At 42.9% G+C, this 23,375-nt stretch overlaps 1 protein-coding gene across 1 annotated transcript in view; it reads left to right on the top strand.

Annotated features, from left to right (window-relative positions):
* LOC139480449 (angiopoietin-1 receptor-like) overlaps positions 1 to 23,375 on the top strand; it is a 55,465-nt gene that overhangs the window by 19,926 nt on the left and 12,164 nt on the right. Inside the window, exons 2-11 of the mRNA XM_071263525.1 lie at positions 6,628 to 6,768; positions 12,120 to 12,257; positions 15,319 to 15,456; positions 16,063 to 16,200; positions 18,323 to 18,457; positions 18,719 to 18,856; positions 19,320 to 19,457; positions 20,739 to 20,902; positions 21,940 to 22,126; positions 23,209 to 23,319. Coding sequence (XP_071119626.1) covers positions 6,628 to 6,768; positions 12,120 to 12,257; positions 15,319 to 15,456; positions 16,063 to 16,200; positions 18,323 to 18,457; positions 18,719 to 18,856; positions 19,320 to 19,457; positions 20,739 to 20,902; positions 21,940 to 22,126; positions 23,209 to 23,319 — 1,428 coding nt within the window. The remainder of the gene's footprint in view (positions 1 to 6,627; positions 6,769 to 12,119; positions 12,258 to 15,318; positions 15,457 to 16,062; positions 16,201 to 18,322; positions 18,458 to 18,718; positions 18,857 to 19,319; positions 19,458 to 20,738; positions 20,903 to 21,939; positions 22,127 to 23,208; positions 23,320 to 23,375) is intronic.

Below are 23,375 nucleotides of genomic sequence, written 5' to 3'. Positions count from 1 at the left end.
CCCACATCCGACCCAGTTCCTCTCCCAGACAAATTAAGGCTGGTAGGTCGAGCTACAATGGAGAAGGCTCCAGTCGGCGTATCGGATTCGTCAGATGAACACGGATAGAGCAAATTTAAAAAATGTTGGAGACTGTTTTGCATCTTCGGGACTGTTTATTGTCCTAAAGGGGATCTACGCTCTGCCCAATTGGCATGCAAGCGATCTAAGACTCTCAAGACAGGGTTGTTTTGTATGTTAACTGGATAGTTTGTTTTATCATGTATATCAATACCCGATCTAATTAAACTTGACACTTGTTACATTGAGTGAGTGAGTGAGTGAGTGAGTGAGTGAGCGAGTGAGTTGGGTTTAACGCAGCTTTTAATTGTATACCAGTTACATCTCGGCTTGTCAACTTGGCGTGGGAGGAAAGCCGGAAGTGATGCAGGTTTACCACTTTGGTGAGCACGGGTATGGTGCTGACAAACCTAGACACAGAATATACAGACAATACAGTCATAACTTCCATACTTCGTAATGCTAAGATCGCTTTGTTGGACATATATCCCTTCTATAAATGGGTGCTCGGTCTGGTTATAATTACAGTTCCAGCAAGTTGGATTTAGGTCATTCTAAAACAATTTACTTTTTTGTTTATACGTTAATACTCCAGCCTAATTAAACGCTGATATACTATTTAAGATCGCATTGTGAAACAGGGTCCCTTTCCAAAAAGTGATCTTAGCGCTAAGACGATCGTAACTCCCATACTTTAACATAGACCGATATACCAACTGAGATCGCTTTGTGGAGCAGGGCCCTCGACCCACACGTGCAAAACGATTGAAGCGCTACGTACATTTGTACAACCATAAACGTAAGCTTGCCGTGGGAGTCGACTGTGTAAGATGGGTCTTGTGGTTGATGACGTGTCATCAGAACCCGACGGCGTTTAAAGCATTTGTGTTAGACAGACAGAGGTGATGTGAAATGTGGTTTAACGTCGCGTCCAAGATTATTGCACTTATATAGCGACGTGAATGCACATGTGTGTGTGTGTTTGCGTGCGTGCGTGCGTGCGTGCGTGCGTGCGTGCGTGCGTGCGTGTGTGTTTGGCTGCTTGTACTAGTCAGGACTGTTGTCGATTTATAGTGATGGCCCACTAAGTTACAATGCCGCATTTCTAACATGAATAGTGAGTGAGTGAGTTGGGTTTAACGCCGCTTTTAACAGTATTCCAGTTATATCACGGCGTGTCAGCTTAATGTGGGAGGAAAGCCCGAAGTGATGCAGGTCTCACACGTTTACCACTTCGGTGAAACCCACGAGCACGGGTATGGTGCTGACAAACCTAGAAACATAATTGGGGCGAACCGGGATTCGAACCCACAATCATAGGTTTCTGGCGTGCCCAAGGGACGCAACTCTGCACAGCGAATCGCGGCGCCTTAGACGACTGGGCCACCCGTGCCCCCTCTAACATGAATACCCCACTCAGACACAGTATACTGACTCCGAGACGACCAGTCCTTGTTTTAGCCCCTTAATGCCGAGCGCCAGACAGGGTAACAACAAGTACCATCATTTAACGTTTTTTGGTATGGGATCGAACCCTGGACCTTCCGCGCCCCGGTCGGACGCTCTACCTCTAGACCACGGAGGCGGTCCTTAGACGGATAGAGGTAATATATCACGAGTCGGTAAATGAAGTTTGGACGATTCGATTTTGCAAGGACTGCACATGTGACCGAACTGATGCTCCAGGTCCATAAGAAGGCCCATATAGAACTTCACTATATATTCCGTGTAAATCTTATACACCGTACCGTTCACAGCTACGTTAAGAATGATGTAAAAAAAAACACCAAGTATATGCGGGAGATTTGGAATTTTGTCTGGCTGGGTTAATTTTTCCAGATGTTTTTATTTTTAGTTTCAGATTGACAGCTGTGACTTTGTGATAAGATATGTTGGGTATCCAGTTTTTAAATTGAATGAGGCAGGTCATGAAATGTGCTTTTTTTTGTGTATATTATTTTTCTCGTACATTTTGTTTGAGATTATAATCTAAACGTTTGATAACTCGCTACTGAGACATTATTTTCATTTAGCTGATCACGTGATAACGCAAATGCCTTGTTTTCTCATTGGGGCACATGACAAACCAGTGATTGGGGTTATATATGAAACGCTCCAGTGTGGCTCTTCAAGGCGAAGTTCCAAGTCAATTATTAAGTTATAAGTAATGTTAATGAAATGATGCATTCCTTTACAGAAAATCTTAAATCCGGGAAGAACATGTTTATCAAATTGTTAGAAGGTTTACAACTACCAGAGCAAGAGATACAGGTTTTTGGGGTGATCTAGTGGTGGAGCGTCCGCCCGGAGAGAGAGAGAGGAAGGTCCGGGGTTCGATCCCCGGGCACGTCATACTAAAAGGTGTTAAAAGATGGTACTTTTTCTCTACCCTGTCTGACGCTCGGCATTAAGCCGTCGTTCAGCATACGGTGTCTGAGTGGGGCATTCATGTTAAACTGCGGCATGGTATTTCAGTGGGCTAGCACTTTAAGTGCATTAGCATTAGTCCGGACTATAGTACAAACAGCCAAACACACACACACACGTGCATGCATTTCGCTACAGGGTCGGTCGGGTAGACTAGTGGTTAAAGCGTTCGCTCGGCCCGAAGACCGGGGATCGATTCCCGACATGGGTACAATGTGTGAAGCCCATTTCTGGTGTCCCCCGTCGTGATGTTGCTGGAATATTGCTAAAAGCGGTGTAAAACCATACTCACTCACTCACTTCGCTACATGAGCGCAACAATCTTGGACGCGGCGTTAAACCTTATTTCACCCCACCCCATGGCCAGCAACACAGAGTCACGTGAGGGTCAGTTGCAGTCAGGAGAGTTAGAGAATGGAAAGTTGGTCACAGAATCTTGTGGATGAGGTGTGCGATACAACAGGCTGACCATGCAAGTATCGTAACAGGGTTCGTGGAGGTGGTTTTACTGCTAGTTAAAGTTAGAATACTTTGTACGAGTCGAGACTTGACCATCGCCTGGACATTGCTGTACCGCCCTCCTGTAGTATTTGTGTTAACTCCACGCAATTAAAGTGTTGTCGAACCATAGATGGACTTATGTATTAAATTTTAAAGACGCATTGACGAGTATTGTCCTTTTTCGCGGTGGTGTCATCACTGATTTTTAGTCTGGAGTGTTGGAATGGGGAAGGATGGCAGTATTAGTGTATGAGTATTGACGTTTGTTACTTGTTTTTTAAGCTCATACTTTTTTATTATGATTTTTAAAAAAGTTAGTGTCTCATAGGTCATGTTGGTCAGACATTGTACCCAAACCCACCCGCTTTAGTTAATTATATAATTCTTTTTCTCTGAAAACGTTAGTGTTTTTGACTGTTTATCACAATATTATGCCTTCGATACGACCCATATAAGTGAACAAATCTCCAGACACACGATACTGAAACACCATCACCTTTCATGAAAGCAGTGAGTCGCAAAGACAAAATAACTCCACAGCTATGTCTAATCTGTTTATTCAGTACATGATAAAGTACATTCAGCTATGATAAACAGTGTTCAGGAGAAAACGTTGCTCCTTGAACACTACCAATTCCCATACATTGTCGAATAGATTACATCCCGTTGATTCCATGGTTAAAATAAAGAGAATTCACAAAGTGAGTGAGTGAGTGAGTTTGGTTTAACGCCGCTTTTAACATTATTCCAGTTATATCACGGTGTGTCAGCTTAATGTGGGAGGAAAGCCCGAAGTGAGACAGGTCTCAGACGTTTACCACTTCGGTGAAACCCACGAGCACGGGTATGGTGCTGACAAACCTAGAAACATAATTGGGGTGAACCGGGATTCGAACCCACAATCATAGGTTTCTGGCGTGTCCAGGGGACGCAACTCTGCATAGCGAATCGCGGTGCTTTAGACGACTGGGCCACCCGTGCCCCCTTCACAAAGAATTATGTCAGTGAAACTATTTCAATTTCGGAATAAGGTCTCATTATGATTCGAGACAGTGACCCTTGAATGTTTTGAAATTATGTTCATTTTAATTTTCAACATAAAGTTCCCATTTTATGTTTATTGCCAATATACATTGCTTCCTCACATCGGGACATTTAACAAGTATATTAATGATATAAATGATGTTATTTCACCTCTAATCACCATGGCGACGTCTGGTTAATTCATTTCCACTGATATTCCAAGAGGCTTCTCAAATAACTCTCTTCAAATGCGTCTTAGATCGTATTTCCAACATTCCATATATAGTCACGTGCCTGTCGAGAACATGTGGATCCGTGACCACTCGTTTCATTCCGGGACCAGCCGAATGGCACGTTACGAAGAAGGGCGAGTGGCGACGAATATTTATGTGTGAGAAGCTGAAGTGGGTTGGAGCCCAGGAAATACGTAAATATCATGTCTAAATTCGTTTGAAATTTCCCTTTATAGAAACGTTATGTTTGACATCCCGTGGGATAAATTATGTAACTTCGAAGACACTATATCTCATGTCAAATACACTGTAACCTAACCAATCACTATCATTAAAGCGTAACAGTATTTTTGAACGATGTGCTCAGATTACAAAAAAAGTATTTGTTTAGTCTTGTTGGTTAACGGGTATATTGAGTGTAACTGATGAGATAATGTTTGTTTATTTTGTCTTTATTTATTTCATTCCGTTTCTCTCGTCGTGAGATACGTCAAGGTACATCTCGATGCTATACCGTTTATTTCTAAGAAAAGACGTGCTCATCGGTTTTCTGTTTAATGGCGCGTGTCACTGAAGGAGACAAACTCTCTGGCAACTGATAACACATAATATTAATAATAATAATAATAATAATAACACGTTGCTGCTGCAGCGATGATGATGATGATGATGATGATGATGATGATGATGATGATGATGATGATGACATTTAAGATGTTTGGGTTTAGGTTTATAATTTAAACACATTTTAACTGTGCATTAAGCTAAATCTAATTTTAAGCATTCCTTCGGTGGACTTTCTTCTTGGCATTTAACTCACTTGGAACATACGGCATGTGTCGATAAATGTCTTAATAATTCCCTGAAGAATTGAAACAAATGTTCCTACTTTATATCATGACACCCGGTGACTTTCGCCAGGTCAAAAAATAACCAAATGGAGATATAGCTAAAAAAGTAACTTATGTGTCGCGACAGTTACATTCTGAAGAATTGTGTTATCGGAGTCCCATACTTTTTCAATGCCTATTTTTACAATCAGTATTCCTTAAACTTCAATGCTAGCCATACACATGTCAAGGCAATTGTCCCCAAGTGTATATATGAGGTGTATCACTTTTGAAATCGCAACTCGCGTCGTGATATCGTGACATTACACAGAATGTGAGGAGGTGGTCACATTCTGCCAGACAAATAAAAGTTTTCACGGCTGTTAAGTTTTATGTGGAGTTTTCTATAAAAAAAACATTTACGTAATCATTTTCAGTTTTTGGCAAGTGATAAGGGTACGCGTACTTTTGAAAATATTCTCAAAAATTAAAACAAAGTTTATTCCCGGCCATTCCAACATGAGCTATCATATTTTGTAAATACTATTATTTCTGTAGAAAATAAACCAAACTAGTTTTTCTCCACTTGTATCGCTACGCAAGATTATTTGTCATTCAGGCGAGTACGGATAGCCCACTGGTTAAAGCGTTCGTTTGTCAGGACGAAAGAAATTCTTCTATTCTCTTAGAGAGCATCTATTTGACTTGTATGGTGGGGGAAGAAGGGTTAGAACAATATATTTGTCCCAGCTGTATTAAACAAACTATTTATTTACTGAGTACCACCAAACAATCTATTCATTTTCGCTATTTATGACGTTTCCGTACTTTCTAGAAAACAAACTTTTATCTTTTTCACCATGGCCAACACGACCCCTCCCCCACTTCCTTGGTTTGTAGAAATGGTCCATTGTTTATGTCGTTTGGGAATGTTGCCAAAGACGGCGTAAAACCGCATTCACTCACCTACTCAAATGAACAGAATTAAATGACGTGTTGCATCTGGAGATGAGACAACATGAACAGGGGATACGTTCAGCTTCCAACTGAATAAACTGCCGAGTAAAAGAGGTATACACCCATGTTTGATGGTGGCTTAAAATGAACCAAACATGAAAAAGTTCTTTGGTTGTTTGTTGTTTTACGCCGCACTCAGCAATATTCCAGCTATATGACGGCGGTCTGTAAATAATCGAGTCTGGACCAGACAATCCAGTAATTGATATCATGAGCAATGATCTACGCAATTGGTATACAATGATATGCATCACCCAAGTCGGCGAGCCTGACCACCCGATCCCGTTAGTGGCCTCTTGCGACAAGCATGGGTTGCTGAAGACCAATTCTAACCCGGAATCTTCACGTGACTTCGATCTTTATGTATATGTGTATCATAGTTGTATTTCAGAACTTAAGTCTGCAGTGTTTTGGTGACTGTTTTCAGGCTTGTAACGTTTTGACCTAGTAACACCAAACCCTACTTGGCAATGACTTTAGCGGTAGATCAATTGGTCGAAAAGAGCTAAAAACAGTGTGTGTTTTTTAACTTTTAGATGGAGCGTGTCCTGATGGTCAGTATGGCGTCTCCTGCGAGAAGAACTGCGGCATGGGCTGTCGCAACAACTGCAACAAAACTTCGGGGGCGTGTATAGGAGGGTGTCTGTCAGGATGGAGCGGCGAGTACTGTGACGTCAGTGAGTATACCGACACACGTGGTTGAAGGGCGGCTAAAGGCAGTGGGGTGAGGGTGTCTGTCAGGATGGAGCGGCGAGATCTGTGAGGTCAGTGAGTATACCGACACCGGTGGTTGAAGGGCGGCTAGAGGCGGTGGGGTGAGGGTGTCTGTCAGGATAGAGCGGCGACTACTGTGACGTCAGTGAGTATACCGACACACGTGGTTGAAGGGCGGCTAGAGGCAGTGGGGTGAGGGTGTCTGTCAGGATGGAGCGGCGATCCACGCAATTGGGACCGATGACATGCGTCAACCAGGTCAGCGAGCCTGACACGGTACATGTATTACCATCATTGCTAATATGTGTGTGTGTGTGTGTGTGTGTGTGTGTGTGTGTGTGTGTGTGTGTGTGTGTGTGTGTGTGTGTGTGTGTGTGGTTTTAATTCCATAACGACAATGCGTATAAAACAGACAGTCAAACATATGCACGGTGAAATCCTATTGACATGCGCAATGATATCGCAATGCCACTGTATGTAGTATCATTGTAGTTTACGTTATTGTTCTATATTGCAAGCCGAGTAATTATTCAACATCAGACAGTTATCCTTCTGCCTTTTATCGGACCTCTTCGCCTCTGGCATAGTTGTAATCCACCAATGAGGGACTAAGTTATATATGGGTGTGCCAGTTTGATGTTCGAGATAAGTCCAAATTGAACTGGTCGTAGAGCTTTACAACTTTGGTAAAATCCGCGAGCACGGGTTTGTTGACCAACCGTCCTATAGTTAAACAATATGCAAATGGTACTACACAAATACGTTCTTGATACTAAGATGATTGATATCCGAATAGTTTCTATTCACCAGACTTTAGCAAAATAACGCAACGACTTAACTGTGTGATGAAAAAAATATAAATCATTACAAAAAGGTCGTTTCGGTTAAACAATCAAATATTTGTGTGCTTGTTGTTTAACGCCACGCTCAGCAATATTCTAACATATTTGAACACGGTCTGTAAATAATCGAATCTGTACCAGACACGCCAGTGATTGATATCATGAGTATCGATCAACACTGTTAGGATACGATGACATGCATCAACCAAGTCAACGAGCCTGACCGCCTGATCCTTCAGTCGCCTCGTATGACAAGCATGGTCTGACGAAGACGAGGGCCCCATTGTACAAAGCTACCTTAGCGCTAAGATGATCGTGACTCCCATACTTTAACATAGGCTTATGATAGTCGTAGCGCTAAGATCGCTTTGTGCAACGGGACTCAGTTCTAATTCAGATGGGGAAAATAATGCAGTAAACGTATACATAAAAGCATCGTTTATCCAAAGTCCTAAAATATTACTTACCTTTCTTTTGCCATGGTGATGACTTTTGCAGAAGTGTTCTGTACTTTTTTTCTGAATTCAAAATAATCCGACAAATTGGTAGTCGTGATATCTAAAAGTAATCAGAGTAAATGTTCTCTTAAATAAATGGAAGTGTAGGTCGCGGGCGTTGTTGTGTTATCATTTTATAGGATCATTGTGAAAATTGCCCGTAGCGTGAATGAAATCATGCAGAATGAAAATGGCCCCATAAAATGTACAATCATTCCACAGCATCTGTTCGCATTACACCTTCGATTATCCTGAGTATCATATATCAATATTATTGTGATAACACCGTGTATCCGTACGCTATTCCGTGCACACGTTCGTTTAAGAGGTGGCGTCGTTATATCTATTTCTCGTCGTAAATTCGCACTATAGTTTCAGTCTGTTAGTTAAAACCACACTAAGCAATATTCCAACTACATGACGGCGAACTTGGAGTGAGTATGGTTTTACGCCGCTTTTAGCTGTATTCCAGAAATATCACGGCGGGGGACACCATAAATGGACTTCACACATTGTACCCATTTGGGGAATCGAACCTGGGTCTTTGGCGTGATGAGCGAACGCTTTAACCACAAGGCTACTCCGCCGCCAGGACCTTCAAGTCACATGGGCATCGTTGTACAAAACAACGTTAGAGCTATGACTGCCGCAAGACTATGTTATGGTACAGGAGTTACGATCACCTGAGCGCTAAGATCGGTTTGTACAACGGCACCCTGGAGTAACGTACGTATTGCTATTGTGAGCAACGATCCGCACAGTTGGGTTACGATGGCAGGTGATCAACCAAGTCACCAGATCTATTTGGTCACCTCCTACAAAATAGATCCACGGTTGCTGGTTGCTGGGCATCCATTTGTACCCAGGATCCCACGGGGAAGATGCATTCTTTGGTACACGTTTGTTGTTTGAAGGTCTAATGTATTTCTTAAAAAAAAAGATAGGTATATTATACACTGGATCATCGAGAATACTCTTTATAATAAGATCCAGACTCCGTTTCAAGTTACACGTAGATAGACATATACACATGGGCAAAAGAAAGTATACACTTTTAAATTGATTTTTTCCCCAAAACTACCAAAGTGACTAAAATGGTAAAGGCTTAAAACAGTTGCCCAAGAACTGCAAAAACAATCTCCTAAACGCAACCCGTTGGCCACAAAGGTGCACGTGCAGTGGCCAAAAGTCACCCAACAGCTTTACCAGGTATTCGTAAAATTGCCCGTGCTGAATTTGTATAAAAAGGCGACGAACCGTTGCTAAGACATCACGAGTAATAAAAAAAACCCACCAAAGATATGCCACGGATAACTGCGGAACAAAGAGAGAGAGCCACAGGTATGGAGCAGATGGGAGCCAACCCCACCCAGATTACAAGAAACCTAAACTGTACACGGGCAACGGTCGTCAGACTGTTTCAACGCTTCAGACAGACTGGCAGGACACAAGACAGGCCAAGATCGGGCAGACCACGATGACTATACTCAACAGGAAGATCGGCACTTGCGCACGTACCATCTGCGTAACAGGTTCGTCACGGCGACGGAAATAACAGCAACGGCGTTAGGACACCGTATCAGTCGACACACGGTGCTACGACGTCTACGTATTAGAGCTAACCGTCCCTTCCGTGGAATGGCATTGGCCCGGGAAGATCGACTTCGAAGACTGCAATGGGCCGGGACAGTGGGACCTTGGCATGTCCGTGATTGGCAGAGAGTGCTTTTCTCTGACGAAAGCAGGTTTCAGCTGTTTCTCAATGATGGTCGAGTTCGAGTATACCATCGTAGGGGGGGAACGTTTGGTGCCAGGCTGCATTCAAGAAGTCCATCCCTATGGTGGAGGTGGTGTAATGGTTTGGGGTGGATTTTGTGGCAACCAACGGACAAGACTTGTCGTCATCAACGGCCAGCGATACAGAGATGATGTTCCCCAACCCGTGGTGTTTCCATTCCTTCGCCAATAGCAACAGGGAACACTCCTGCAGCATGACAACGCTGGACTACACACTGCAAGGCTCGTCCAGGACTTCTTGAATACGAACAACGTCAACGTTCTTTCGTGGCCAGCACTCTCACCTGACTTGGACACAATTGAATACTTGTGGCATCATCTGAAGCATCAGATCCGAAGACGTCCACACCCACCAGCAAACCAGCAACAGATTGCGACGCTTTAAGAATTGAATGGAATCGTATTCCTGATTACGTCATAAGGCGGCTGACAACAGCAATGAGGCGGCGAGTCTGGGTGTGTATTGATGCTCACGGTGGTCATACTCGTTACTGAGCGTACCAGGTATCCGTTAAAGACCACAAACTTATCAAGACAGTCCCTGGTTGACTTTAATCATTCCTGTGAACTGTGATCTGCCTACTCCCATGTAAACGTCATGTACACGTTACCTGTTTAAGGTGTGCATGGACTATCGCATGTGACCCTATAAGCCAAATCACCATCATTGAATGACATACTCTTGTTTGTTTTCATTTTATTGACCATCAAACTTTGGTGTATACTTTCTTTTGCCCACAAGTTTACTACATCATGTATGAGACATTCCGCAATTAAAGAATTAACCTGAATCTAATTCGATACCGTGATCTTTTTTCTTTTTTTTAAAAAACGTGAAGATCCGGGGTAGAATAGGTCTTCAGCAACCCATGCTTGCCGTAAAAGGCGACTATGCTTGTCGTAAGAGGCGACCTATAACGGGATCGTGTTGTCATGCTGGCTGACTTGTTTGATACATGTCATCGTTTCTCAATTGTGTAGATCGATGCTCATGATGTCAATCACTGGATTGTCTGGTCCAGTCTCGATTATTTACAGACCGCCGTCAGCTGGAATATTGCTGAGTGCGGCGTCAAACAACAAACAAACTAAAAAAAATTAAAAATACACATGCTTGCTCAAGTGCTGCCAATATTGAAAGTTCAGTCTGCTTGGCTCCATCAGACTTATATAGCACAATACGGCCACAAAAACATAGATTAACTCGTTTACCGTTATACACAGAATCGTATACACACAATTGGCCATAGCTTACGCTGCGATAATTAGAAAAAGTCTTTAGGGTCGTAGAGTACCAATACGCCTCTACTACCAGAAACAGTGTTAAGGAGTACGTGGATCGTTAATTTTTCGAGTGACACTGCCGTTTGCTGTCACTTGTTGCACTGAAAGACATCGTGGAACACTCCCTCTTCCTTAGTGAAGTGCAGTCTGTGTGATACATCAGCCGGGCCTTGTTCATGACGTGGAACTTGGTGTGAATATTCCCATACATTTTGGTTCTGTGTCGTATAATAGTATGTTTGTGTCGTCTAATCTCTTGTGCCGTTCACCCTGTTCCTTAATGGTCTTACAAAATGATATTTTGATAAAAATGTCGAATATTTAAGTGAAATAAGGGTGCACTTATATAATCTCCACATCCATCTTATGGCAGAAAAATTAAAGTTAAGTACGTAGTTAATAATTGAAAGGGGTTATTTAAGTTAACGTAAACTGATAAACTTTTGTTTTGATTGAGATGTTAATGTGCACTGCGGCCGTCGATTTTTGCGTCAGTCGGTGCGTTCCCCCCTCCTCCCCCCTTATTCAAAACAGAGAGGGTGCGGGGAGGAGGATCACACACATAAACACCTCGCTTAGTAGTATCTTACCCACGTGGTACCCACGTTTGAGTTTTTTCAGAAAGTTGTTATGTCTTAAAACTTAAATACATACTTAACGTGGGTAATTAAATAAAATACCACACTCATTCTCATTACGAATCTCATGAACTTTCTATAGTATATGAGTGAAGTATTTTCTATGTATCTGTATCACTATGCAAACAACACTAATAATACCCGTTTTGCAATATTTAACATGATTTTGTTTATATCAAGCTATAACGCACGAGTGCGAGTGACTGCGTTTAACATTTAATATTTGACAGAGAAGCCGTTGACATTATTATTCCAGGGTGCAAGAAGTACTACTATGGCCCGAACTGCTTGAGAAGCTGTGGTCATTGTCAACGCGACATCACCTGCGACCCGACGTCAGGGGTATGCCACAACGGATGCGTCCCCGGCTTCAGGGGGAAAGAGTGTGATCAGCGTATGTATATTGGGATGTATTCTGCTTTTTCAAAGACCGACGAAAAAATCGTAACACCCGCCTACCAGAATATCGTAACCCCCACCTACCATTATTGACAACCTATGTCCTCAGAGTCAGCCATCCCGCATTCGTCCTGTCTGACAGAGCCTAAGCTTGTGGTGAGCACGTTAGTGTTAACTTACCTGGCCATTGATCGGCATATGAGGTATGGTGGCACGGTACATCAGCACTGTCCTTACTTAGTCTTTAGCAGTCATACTCTACACTGTCTTAGGTCACCCATGAGAATTTCGATAATGCCCCTGAATCATATGAGTAGTAATACTGACATCTTTCAAAGTAGACTGTCTTAAGTCCCTGAATCATTATTTCCACGTCCACTGCTCTTACTATACTGTTATAGCAAATGGAGCGAGTATCGGTTTCCTATAGGTTCATTCACTAGAGCTCCTTTTCAATTTAAATGTAGCTTCTTGTTTCCATCCAAATTATGTATTTTCAAGCGTTAGTCTTACGTCAGCGCCATTGAAATACGAACGATATCAGCAGCAAACGTACACGTACGTTCATCAAACCTTGTGAAAATAGCACGTAATCAGTAAATACATCACGAAATAGTATCTGGCCCTGTAAACGGAAATGCCACAAGAAAAAAACATCTACTTACTGTTGTCGAGTATGGATCATTTTCAATCCAGATACGTATCCAACAAACCACATTCTAATGTTCCTGATACAAATACCTCAAGAATCAGATACTGCTGCACGTATATCACGAAACAGACACCAGCTGTGACGCACCTGGCTCTGTACAGATATTTCACGTTGAAACTGTTAGCTGTCACTCGGAGACATCGATGTATATACTCTAGAGGTGTCTAGAAATCAAATCTGCCTGTCAACTATTATGGCGGTTAGCCGTGCGTGCGTAAAATTATGAAATATCGAGTAACCTGAGTCAACCGAGGTTGTTACATTTCTGGCAACAAGGGTTGACAACATTCAACCTGGTTTATACAGTGTTAACCAAGCACAGCTACTTAACTCAATACCCGAAATAGAACGCTTAAAATGCAACCTTAGACATAATACAAAATGGCCGCCAGGAGAAGGAGAACCACAACAGCCGTGTGCATTTTTATATTAGGAGGGATGAACAAGTGTTTCATTGCTTGACAAACTGCTATTGCACCTTTACAACTGAAATATGCTACCCGAAAAAGGTACAATGACAGCTTTGTCAAGCAATGGTACACTTGGTAACCTCTCATAGTTTTGTATTATTTTGTATTATATTTAAGATTGTATTCATCTTCGGGTACTGCCTAGTCTGTCATACAGATCCTGAAAGAAATACAGTAAACTACGTTTATAACGAACACGCTTATAACGAACTGACGGATATAGCGAACTTACTTTTTTGTCCCGACTATTTGCTGTAGTTATGTTGTATATATGCTTATAACGAACTACGGTTATAACGAACTAAAATTAGGGGTCCCTTTGAGTTCGTTATATCCGTAGTTTACTGTATATCCATTACAGCCCATGCAAGTCTATAATATTTGGCAAGTTTAGATTATTGCAGTATCAGGCTCCTTTTAATTATTATATTATTACTATGATTTAACAACTGTTTTTGTCTGTAGCTTTATTTCAGAGACAAGATGTTAGTCTAGGTACCCCCTAAGTTATCGTTGTTAATAATCGAACGCATAAACTTTTGACTCCTGTAAGTGCGCGTTGTGAAACGGGGTCAAGAAGCTGGCTGCAAGATTTGTGAAAATAATAAGCAATCGAAAGTATGCTGTATATATCTTTTGAATCGAGACTGTAAATGCTACCTTTTGATACTTGTTACTGGAGTGTGTTTATCACAGTAGGAACAATCTTAGATGGAAATGAGGATTTTAATTAATTAATAGTTGAAAATGTAACATATCTTAGAATTAAAATGTGGTTCAGATTACACAATGTGAAAATATTTTTACATAAAGATGTCCTTTCAAAGATAGAATATTTTGTCATGTTTAAATGTTAGTGTCGATGCTTGTGCTGAAGATTTTTTTATGGGCTACGTTTGCATGCAGTGTAAACGTAATAAAGTCGGCCTTCTGTAAGTCGATATATCACCAAAGATACAGGAATGTCATGGCCTCGTTCGAATCTTGTTGTTTACATAAATATTCAACATGTTTCAAGTTAAATACCAGTAAGTTTGTAGCAAACTAGACCAATCTGAAATAAATCGGTGTGTCTCATTCCATGGTATTGTGGTTTTTGAGACCAAGATCGGTGATAAACTACATAATGCATAGGACATTTGGCTTAACTTGTCAAAGTAACATGTATTATATGATCTTTAGGGCGTTGCCATGGCGTCACGTGCACAGCACACAGGCCACAGAGCAGATGAAGTTAAGCAACTTTGGCCGAGGAGAGTACAAATAATTATGTCGTTGAGTGTGGATGTGTTCAAAAAGCTTGAGAATGTCTAGGACTTCGGCCCTGCTCCGCATTGAAACACATGTTTATGAAATATGCGTCCGGTAGGATGAAATGCAGAAAAGTCTCCGAGGCTATGATTATTTATTTAAATTATATATTCTAAGTTGACGGTGAATAGGAAAATTGAAACTTGTGACAACGCCCCTTTTTAAACTTACCTATAATGAATTTCAAGGGGGTATACGGGTCTTTTCCAACATTTAGACCCTAACAGGTTTTGCTGTTTAACACAATCCTAAACACGTTTAGGCACTAACCGCGTCACACTTTTGGGACACGGAACGTGTTTAGGTTTGTTTTTAGGTTCTAAACACATTTTTCCAGCACAGGGAGCTGAGAATAAAATTCGACTGCCCACTGATCCATTGATAGGGGGAAAGGGCTCTCGGCAGGCTTTTGAGCGTGGATTTGGAGCATCAAGAATATACACTAATAATATTCTGTTGCAATTATTATCATTAGTGTAAGGTAACAAAGGTGTAAATGGTTATGATCAGTGTAAAATGATGCCAGTATCAGCTGTGTTTGATATATTTGTTGTACATTTCAGCATGCGAGCCGTACACATTTGGCCGAGAGTGTAAGGGAAAGTGTGGTTACTGTCGGCGTCGTCAGACGTGTAACGCCGTCACGGGTGTGTGTAGTGGAGGGTGCGAACCTGGATGGGAGGGACAAAGATGTGAGCAGAGTGAGTATACAACAACAACTACTACTACTACTACTACTACTACTACTACTACTACTACTACTACTACTACTACTACTACTACTACTACAATACAAATATATGAAGTTTAGTTTGAACGTATACCTTAGATTCTATCTCAGGCCAATCAAGAACACCAGAGTTCAAGCACTAAAGTTTTTTTACATCTTTCTGTCCCCTCCCTCCATCTCTACTCTCGTGAGAACCCTGGATAGAGTTTCTCCTAAAGTGGGATGGGGAGGCCTAGCGGTTGAAGCCTTCACTTTTTATTCAAAAAAACCGGGTTCGATTCCCCACATGGGTACAACGTGTGTCTATTTCTGGTGTCCCCTCCTTGATATTGCTGGAATATTACCAAATGCGTCGTAAAACTATAGCCACTCACTCCTTTGAATGTTCTTGAGAGCTGAACAGCCAACCAAAACGAATCTTGCAAAATTAAATTCCTCGTTGATTGTTGTTCATGCTATTAACCAGAAGTGTGGGTGGCCAGGCAATATGATTTACAGGCCTCACTCACTCACTCTCTCACTCACTCACTCACTCACTCACACCATACACTGTTTTTTCTCCCCCCCCCCCCAACAGAGTGCCCGCCAGGGACGTACGGTATAGACTGCACACTGCTTTGCGGGGGCTGTATCGGCCAGACTTCCTGTGACCACGAGACTGGGCAGTGTCTTCAAGGGTGCGAGCCGGGGAGATTAGGGTTCAAATGTCTGCAAAGTAAGTGGAATAGAGGGAGATTATGGTCGTGTACGATTTGAACATGTTCATAAATTATAGGATTCCAGTAGCAGTGTTAGACTAACATTTACTCTCTGAAATTCAATGATATTTAAACATGAATTTTGTTAAATTGCCTTTTAATGCTTATCAAAAAGGACCCTAAAGACTCTCCTAACTTTTGTATTGTGTGAATAGCTCTCTCACTAGTTAAACGTCTCTGTCACTAGTTAGACGGGCTGTTAACTGCAGGTCTGTCAACAGTCAAACGCGGTGTTCACTGCAAGTCTGTCGCCAATTAGACGGGGTATTCACTGCAGGTCTGTCACCAGTTAGACAGGGTGTTCTCTGCAGGTCTGTCACCAGTCAGACGGCGGGTTCACTGCAGGTCTGTCACCAGTCAGACGGGGTGTTCTCTGCAGGTCTGTCACCAGTTGGACGGGGTGTTCTCTGCAGGTCTGTCACCAGTCAGACAGGGTGTTTACTGCAGGTCTGTCACCAGTTAGACGGGGTGTTCTCTGCAGGTCTGTCACCAGTCAGACGGCGGGTTCACTGCAGGTCTGTCACCAGTCAGACGGTGTGTTCTCTGCAGGTCTGTCACCAGTTGGACGGGATGTTCTCTGCAGGTCTGTCACCAGTCAGACAGGGTGTTTACTGCAGGTCTGTCACCAGTTAGACAGGGTGTTCTCTGCAGGTCTGTCACCAGTCAGACGGCGGGTTCACTGCAGGTCTGTCACCAGTTAGACGGGGTGTTCTCTGCAGGTCTGTCACCAGTTGGACGGGGTGTTCTCTGCAGGTCTGTCACCAGTCAGACAGGGTGTTCACTGCAGGTCTGTCACCAGTTAGACAGGGTGTTCACTGCAGGTCTGTCACCAGTCAGACGGGGTGTTCTCTGCAGGTCTGTCACCAGTTAGACGGGGTGTTCACTGCAGGTCTGTCACCAGTTAGACGGGGTGTTCACTGCAGGTCTGTCACCAGTCAGACGGGATGTTCTCTGCAGGTCTGTCACCAGTCAGACGGGGTGTTCACTGTAGGTCTTCCACCAGTTAGACGGGGTGTTCTCTGCAGGTCTGTCACCAGTTAGACGGGGTGTTCACTGCAGGTCTGTCACCAGTTAGACGGTGTGTTCACTGCAGGTACGAGGCCTGGTCAAAAAGTTCTAAGCCTGACCTACTTTCAACTATTGGCCATAACAAAGTGAACTAGCCAAAGTGGTACATTGTTTGTGTTGCAAGTGTACATTGCAAGTGTATTTGGTCTGTTGGGGCCGTTTGTATATCAGAGACAGCTAGTTGAACGTGATTGGGGACCAAATGGACACAGAAATGGAAAAGGACGAGTACCCAGCAGTCATCAAGTTTTGGCTTAAGAGAAAAGTGCTCCCCAAGAAATTCATGACCGTGTGTCACAAGTGTGCTCGTTGGGTGCCAAAGGTTCTAATTTCTGATCTTAAGGAAAAAAAGACCTGACATTATTGAGAAGGATTTTGTCAAATTCAAAAAGAGTCTAGTAACGGATGATGAAACATGGGTCTACCATTATGTTCTCATGTTGGCACCATTCCACCAATGAAATTCAAGTCTTCAAGATCAGTGAAGAAAGTTATGGCCACTGTACTCTGGGATGCAAAGGGTGTGATCCTTGTTGATTACTTAGAAAGTCAGAAGACGATTACCGGTGCCTACTATGCTGATTTGCTTCATCGTCTGAGAGATTCTATCAAAGAAAAGCGACGTGGAATGCTAAGTGCTGAGTTTTACTTTTTCATGACAATGCCTCTTATCACACCTCTCGACTTGCACAGGCTGGTGTGCGACAATGTGGGTTCGAAGAGCGTCCACACCCTTCATAATCGTCAGACCTGACACTAGGTGATTTCCACCCGTTTCCTAAACTGACAGAACACCTTCGTAGAAAGCGCTATGACGATAACGATGACCTCAAAGCTGTCGTGAATGGGTTTTCTGGCTGGAATTGAAAAGCTTCACTATCCACTATTGAAAAGCAGGGATATAATGTTAAAAAATTAAAATTAAAAACACTTAGAACTTTTTGACCAGCCCTCGTATCTGGCTAGTTAGACTGCAGGGCTGTCCCCAGTTACACGATGTGTTCATTGCAGGTTGTCAACATGGAAGATATGGAGAAAGCTGCCGTGGTGTTTGTGGGCGATGTCTGAAAGGAACATGCGACCACGTGACCGGGGAATGCGCAGACGGATGCGCTAGAGGATGGAGTGGAGAACGCTGCCAACATGGTACAAATGCTTTCTTATATCCTTAAAAGTCTCTTAGAAAAAGAACTTTTTTTTTAATTTATCAATTTTTGTAGGCATTTGGGGGACCAAACGAAAATCACACGTTAATCACATCTTTGCTCCCCTTCTGTACATCGATTATAGGAATTATTATCCCTCCGCCCCTTCTCACAGATTCTTTTGTTGGCCCGATATGGGAATCCGTCCTGTTGCGTCAGGTACAACCATTGTCTAGTGATGATTTTTATTGATTCTTTTCAGAATGCGTACAGGGTCAGTATGGCACCAACTGTACCCTGAAATGCGGCCACTGTCAGAACAGCTCCCTGTGTGACCCCATCAATGGCATCTGTTCCCGGGGGTGCGCGCCCGGCTGGAAGGGTGTCTTCTGCCAAGATGGTCAGTAATGGCCAACAAATATGTACTTTCAGAGGCTCTCATAACTGGGACTGTGTGTTAAACTCCATAACTAAGTGTATATTGACGAACAAATGTTGGGTCAAGAAATGAGATAAACATGTTATTCCACAAGAAACGACAAAGCCTATGTATTTTTGTATTGATTATGATCATACTGATCTGAACGATTTTACTCTAAAAGACCACAGTCCCGACGTCGTGGAGCATTGCTCATAATATCAATCACTGCTTTTTCTGGTCCATGTTCGATTATTTACACACCGCCGTGGTATAGTTGGAATAGTACTCAGTGCGGGCTTAAGCAAGCAAAAACAAACAATACAATGACAAAACACCCTGTCTATGTGTGTAAAGAAGGGGTTTTCAATCGAGGTGTATTATTAAATGTATTTCTCAGGTATATTTTTATATGATTAACACATGGTTGTCCTCATGTCCTCAGAGTGTGACCCCGGGTTCTATGGCGAGGACTGCAAGTTCCGGTGCGGGAAGTGTGCAGGGGGACCAGACTGTGACAAGGACACGGGGTCATGTCCTCATGGTTGTGAGCTGGGATGGACGGGACGGAGATGCGCTCAAGGTTTGAGTATATTAAACTTATCAAACTAGCTATGACGTCGCGGGATGTTGCTCATAATCTCAACCACTAGTTTGTCTGGTGAAGATTTAATCATTTATCGTTTAACATTAAATAACTGCGAACTTACGAAGAAAGATAGTGACTTCCCTTCCAAACAAAGCTGAAGGAGTAGCCAATACGTACAGTGTAAATACCACATTGGAAATATGGATGATAGATCTTCAATACCTAATATGATGAGGGTTGGGTGGGGGTGGGAGTAGGGGTGGGGTGGACTTTGGTTACAGTAATTCATTTTTTGTTTAGGAGTTCAATTATGTTTTCTCCATCTTATACAAAGGTCAGTAATACCTATAACACAATTTTAAAAAATAACTAACTGTATTCTTTTGACACTTAAATATAGTCTGTAAAAAAAGGGCACATACATTTTTTCCCAGGTATATGTAAAAAAACCAATCTCAGAATAGGGGCTTGATTATTTCTTTAAGGAAAAATCCCGCCCCCGCTCCCTCCTCTGAAAATTTAACGGTTGCTCCCTAATAATCTGGGCCCACATGCACAAAGCGATCTTAGCCCTATGACATAGCCATGGCCAAGACTCGATTACAAGTATACAGACCGCCGTGATATAGGTGTAAACTCTCTCACACGATGTGAGTGAGTTAACCTTTAACGTCGCGTCGGCGATATCTCAGTCCTATAGCGACGACACACGTTGTGGCATTCATTAGTTGTAGCAGCATCACACGGGGTACATGGGATTTTATTCGTCCCCATTAGGTTTTTATAACACCTAACGAGGGACGCATAAAACCTTATGTACCCCGAGTGATCCTGCTACAGCGAATTTATCTTACCGACATGTTTTAATGTGACACTGAAAGAGAATTAACACAAATTCAAAATTGATAGAAAACAGCTGTTCGAATGAGTTGAGATCAACTTGTGCTATGTCACGTGACTTCCATTTTCTCGAAAAAAAGCGTGCGGCTTTTTGCTTTAAAGCGAGGTATAAGGGATATATTCTGTTTCTCAGAATCCACGTGAAGCCTGTTTTGCTCGTGGCGGGGTATAAGATATTTATTCCCCCGCTGAGAAATGTAATCCAATTCCATGGCGGGATATCAAGATCTCGTAGACCAATCAGATCTCATCATTCTGACATGGAGGTATGATAAAACACGTTATAAATAATGTGGTCATATCAAAGTTACAATAATCTTATTGAAAGTATCATCGTGCCACCCTCACCAATACTCAATCAAAACCTTGTTTCAGTGATGCTGCAGAAGGCGTTGCCGAGCACGCTGAAGCCCGTGCTGCCGGTGCTGATCGTGTCCCTGGTGGTGATCGTGCTGGTGCTGTCGTCCACCATCCTCTACTTCATGGTCATCCGACCCAGAAGGCTGGGGCTGCCTAGCAGACTGTACAGACTTACACACGTGAGACAATGGCAGCCCATGTGTAAAACAATTCCCCCTCCACTCCCCATAAAAAGGGAAAACCTCAAATATAAACAAACAAGCTCAGACTTGAATTTGGGACTCCTGGACAGAATATATCCTTTAAAGTAGGGTATGGACGAGTCCAAATTTACTACCCGGGTACCGACCCTACCCGGGTACCCACTGCAAATATAAAGAGTTTGGAACAAAATGTCTGATTGGTAATTGTTTTACCGCAGCTCTGGCTAAAACTATTAAGATACATGTATCAAACAATCAGATCATGCGTTCACTGAAGTTGACTGAAGCTTTATCTTTACTTAAACATATACAAGTCGAAAGGAATGTGTGCATCGTCAGAAAGAATTGCGAACATTAGCGACTTGTAGCGAAGCCACTGAGCTATAGTGAGCTTTTGTCATTGAACAATATATCACGTGACTAACCATGGGTTCGGGTAGTCCTGTGCGTACACAGGTCCTACTCAGGACCCACCCGACCCAAGTACCCGAGTTACCCGCCCCAGCCCTACTTTAAAGCCCTGGGGGCACGGGTGGCCCAGTCGTCTAAGGCGCCGCGATTCGCTGTGCAGAGTTGCGTCCCTTGGGCACGCCAGAAACCAATGATTGTGGGTTCGAATCCCGGTTCGCCCGGATTATGTTTCTAGGTTTGTCAGCACCATACCCGTGCTCGTGGGTTTCACCGAAGTGGTAAACGTCTGAGACCTGCATCACTTCGGGCTTTCCTCCCACATTAAGCTGACACGCCGTGATATAACGTGAATACTGTTAAAAGCGGCGTTAAACCCAACTCACTCACTCACTTTAAAGCCCTGCTGACTATGAGACCTTACTAAACAGTGGCTACATAACGTGCTCTGGCTGATTTTGTGTCGAGCACGACGTCGTGGATCTCTGCGAATGCTGCAGCGACTTGTTCGCCTGGTCCAGGCTTGATTTCCTGAAGGCCGAGGACTTTCCTCCAAAAGTCAGTTGAAACGTCTCTATGACGTTGACGTTTAAATCTATTTCCAGGGAGCAGGTTCCGAGCAGTCCTCGAATACATACGAGATCATTCAGGGGAGTCCCTTAGAGATCCAGCGCTCCAATCTAATACTGACCAATGACCAGCTAGGCAACGGCCAATTCGGACAGGTCAAGAAGGGTTTCGTCAAGAAGGAAAGAGGAGTCAAGGTCCCTGTAGCGGTCAAGTCCCTTAAAGGTGGGTGGGATGAGCGAGACCGTAGTTTGTCTGTTTATTGATGTAATAAAGAATAGTTTTTGAGTCTCCAAGGGGGGATAAAGGGTTTAGTTCCTGCTGCCTAAGGGGCCTGCCATTTAGGGGTGGGGCGGGAGATGTCATAAAAAATAATCTATTTGGGGTAATGATAACATTGAAATTTTATAATAAAATATTAAGTGTTTTTGCGTTTAGTCTTTTCAGGGAGGGTCATGAAAAAAATGTACAAGGGCATGAGGTGGGTCATCCAAAATTGTGACAAGATTTAGGGAAAAGGTGTTTATTTCAGTACGGATGTCAGAATCATATTGTGTGAGTGGGTGAGTTGGGTTTCTTCGCTTTGAAAAGTCGTTCAGTTACACCACAGCCTATCAAGAACTGACTCAGATCGTAGACGTTTACAACTTTGGGAAACCAAGAGCTCGGATATTTTGCTGACTAAACAATGATCAGAACGAGTGACGGCTGTCGAATCTGAATTTGAAAACCTTGACCATCGGATCCCGGTCAGACTAAGAGCCACAACTCCGTTCCCTATCCTAACGCTTAGTCTGTGAGAACATCTTTTTAAATTAATTGAATTTTTCAGTAGATCCTTTCCTCAGCTGTAGTCTAGACTTGCTTTAGTTTGATCTAGATTTGCCGTGGCTTTGAAACAAAGATAATTAAAAAATACAAATTCCATTCATGGCGCGGGACTGCCAGTGTCCTGTTTGATCAGAATGTTTACAACTAGACTTATAGGCACAGACAACGGACTCCAGCACCCAACAACATAGTGACCAGAAGAGGGGGTTATCTGTCATTGTTTTTTATGTGAGTATCGAGACTGACAACAGGGTCGCTGGATATACACTAAACGAAACACGGTTCCCCAAAACAGTCTCCCTCTCTCTCCAGAACCCGGATCTTGATGACCTGAACGACGTAAACGCCACGATGTCTACACATAAACGAATACCGAGTTACTTATCTTTATTTGATTGTGTGACGTGTGTATCCTACAGACGTCAAATGTGTCTTGTGTTAAATCTGTTTATTTCATGTATTTTGCTCTACGACAGACAACGCCTCAGACAAAGATAAGCGAGACTTCCTGAATGAACTGGCGATACTGAAGGCGGTGGGAAAACATGAAAATGTCGTCTGCCTCGTCGGGGCATGCCATATCAGAGGTGAGGCATGGCGTCCAGCTCGTCCATCCTTTGTGAAGGGGGCTGATCAATTGTTT

This window comes from Haliotis cracherodii, unplaced genomic scaffold, assembly GCF_022045235.1.
Source record: "Haliotis cracherodii isolate W230 unplaced genomic scaffold, xgHalCrac1.p SCAF_4, whole genome shotgun sequence".
NCBI lineage: Eukaryota > Metazoa > Mollusca > Gastropoda > Lepetellida > Haliotidae > Haliotis > Haliotis cracherodii.
This window is presented reverse-complemented; position numbering and strand designations above follow the sequence as displayed.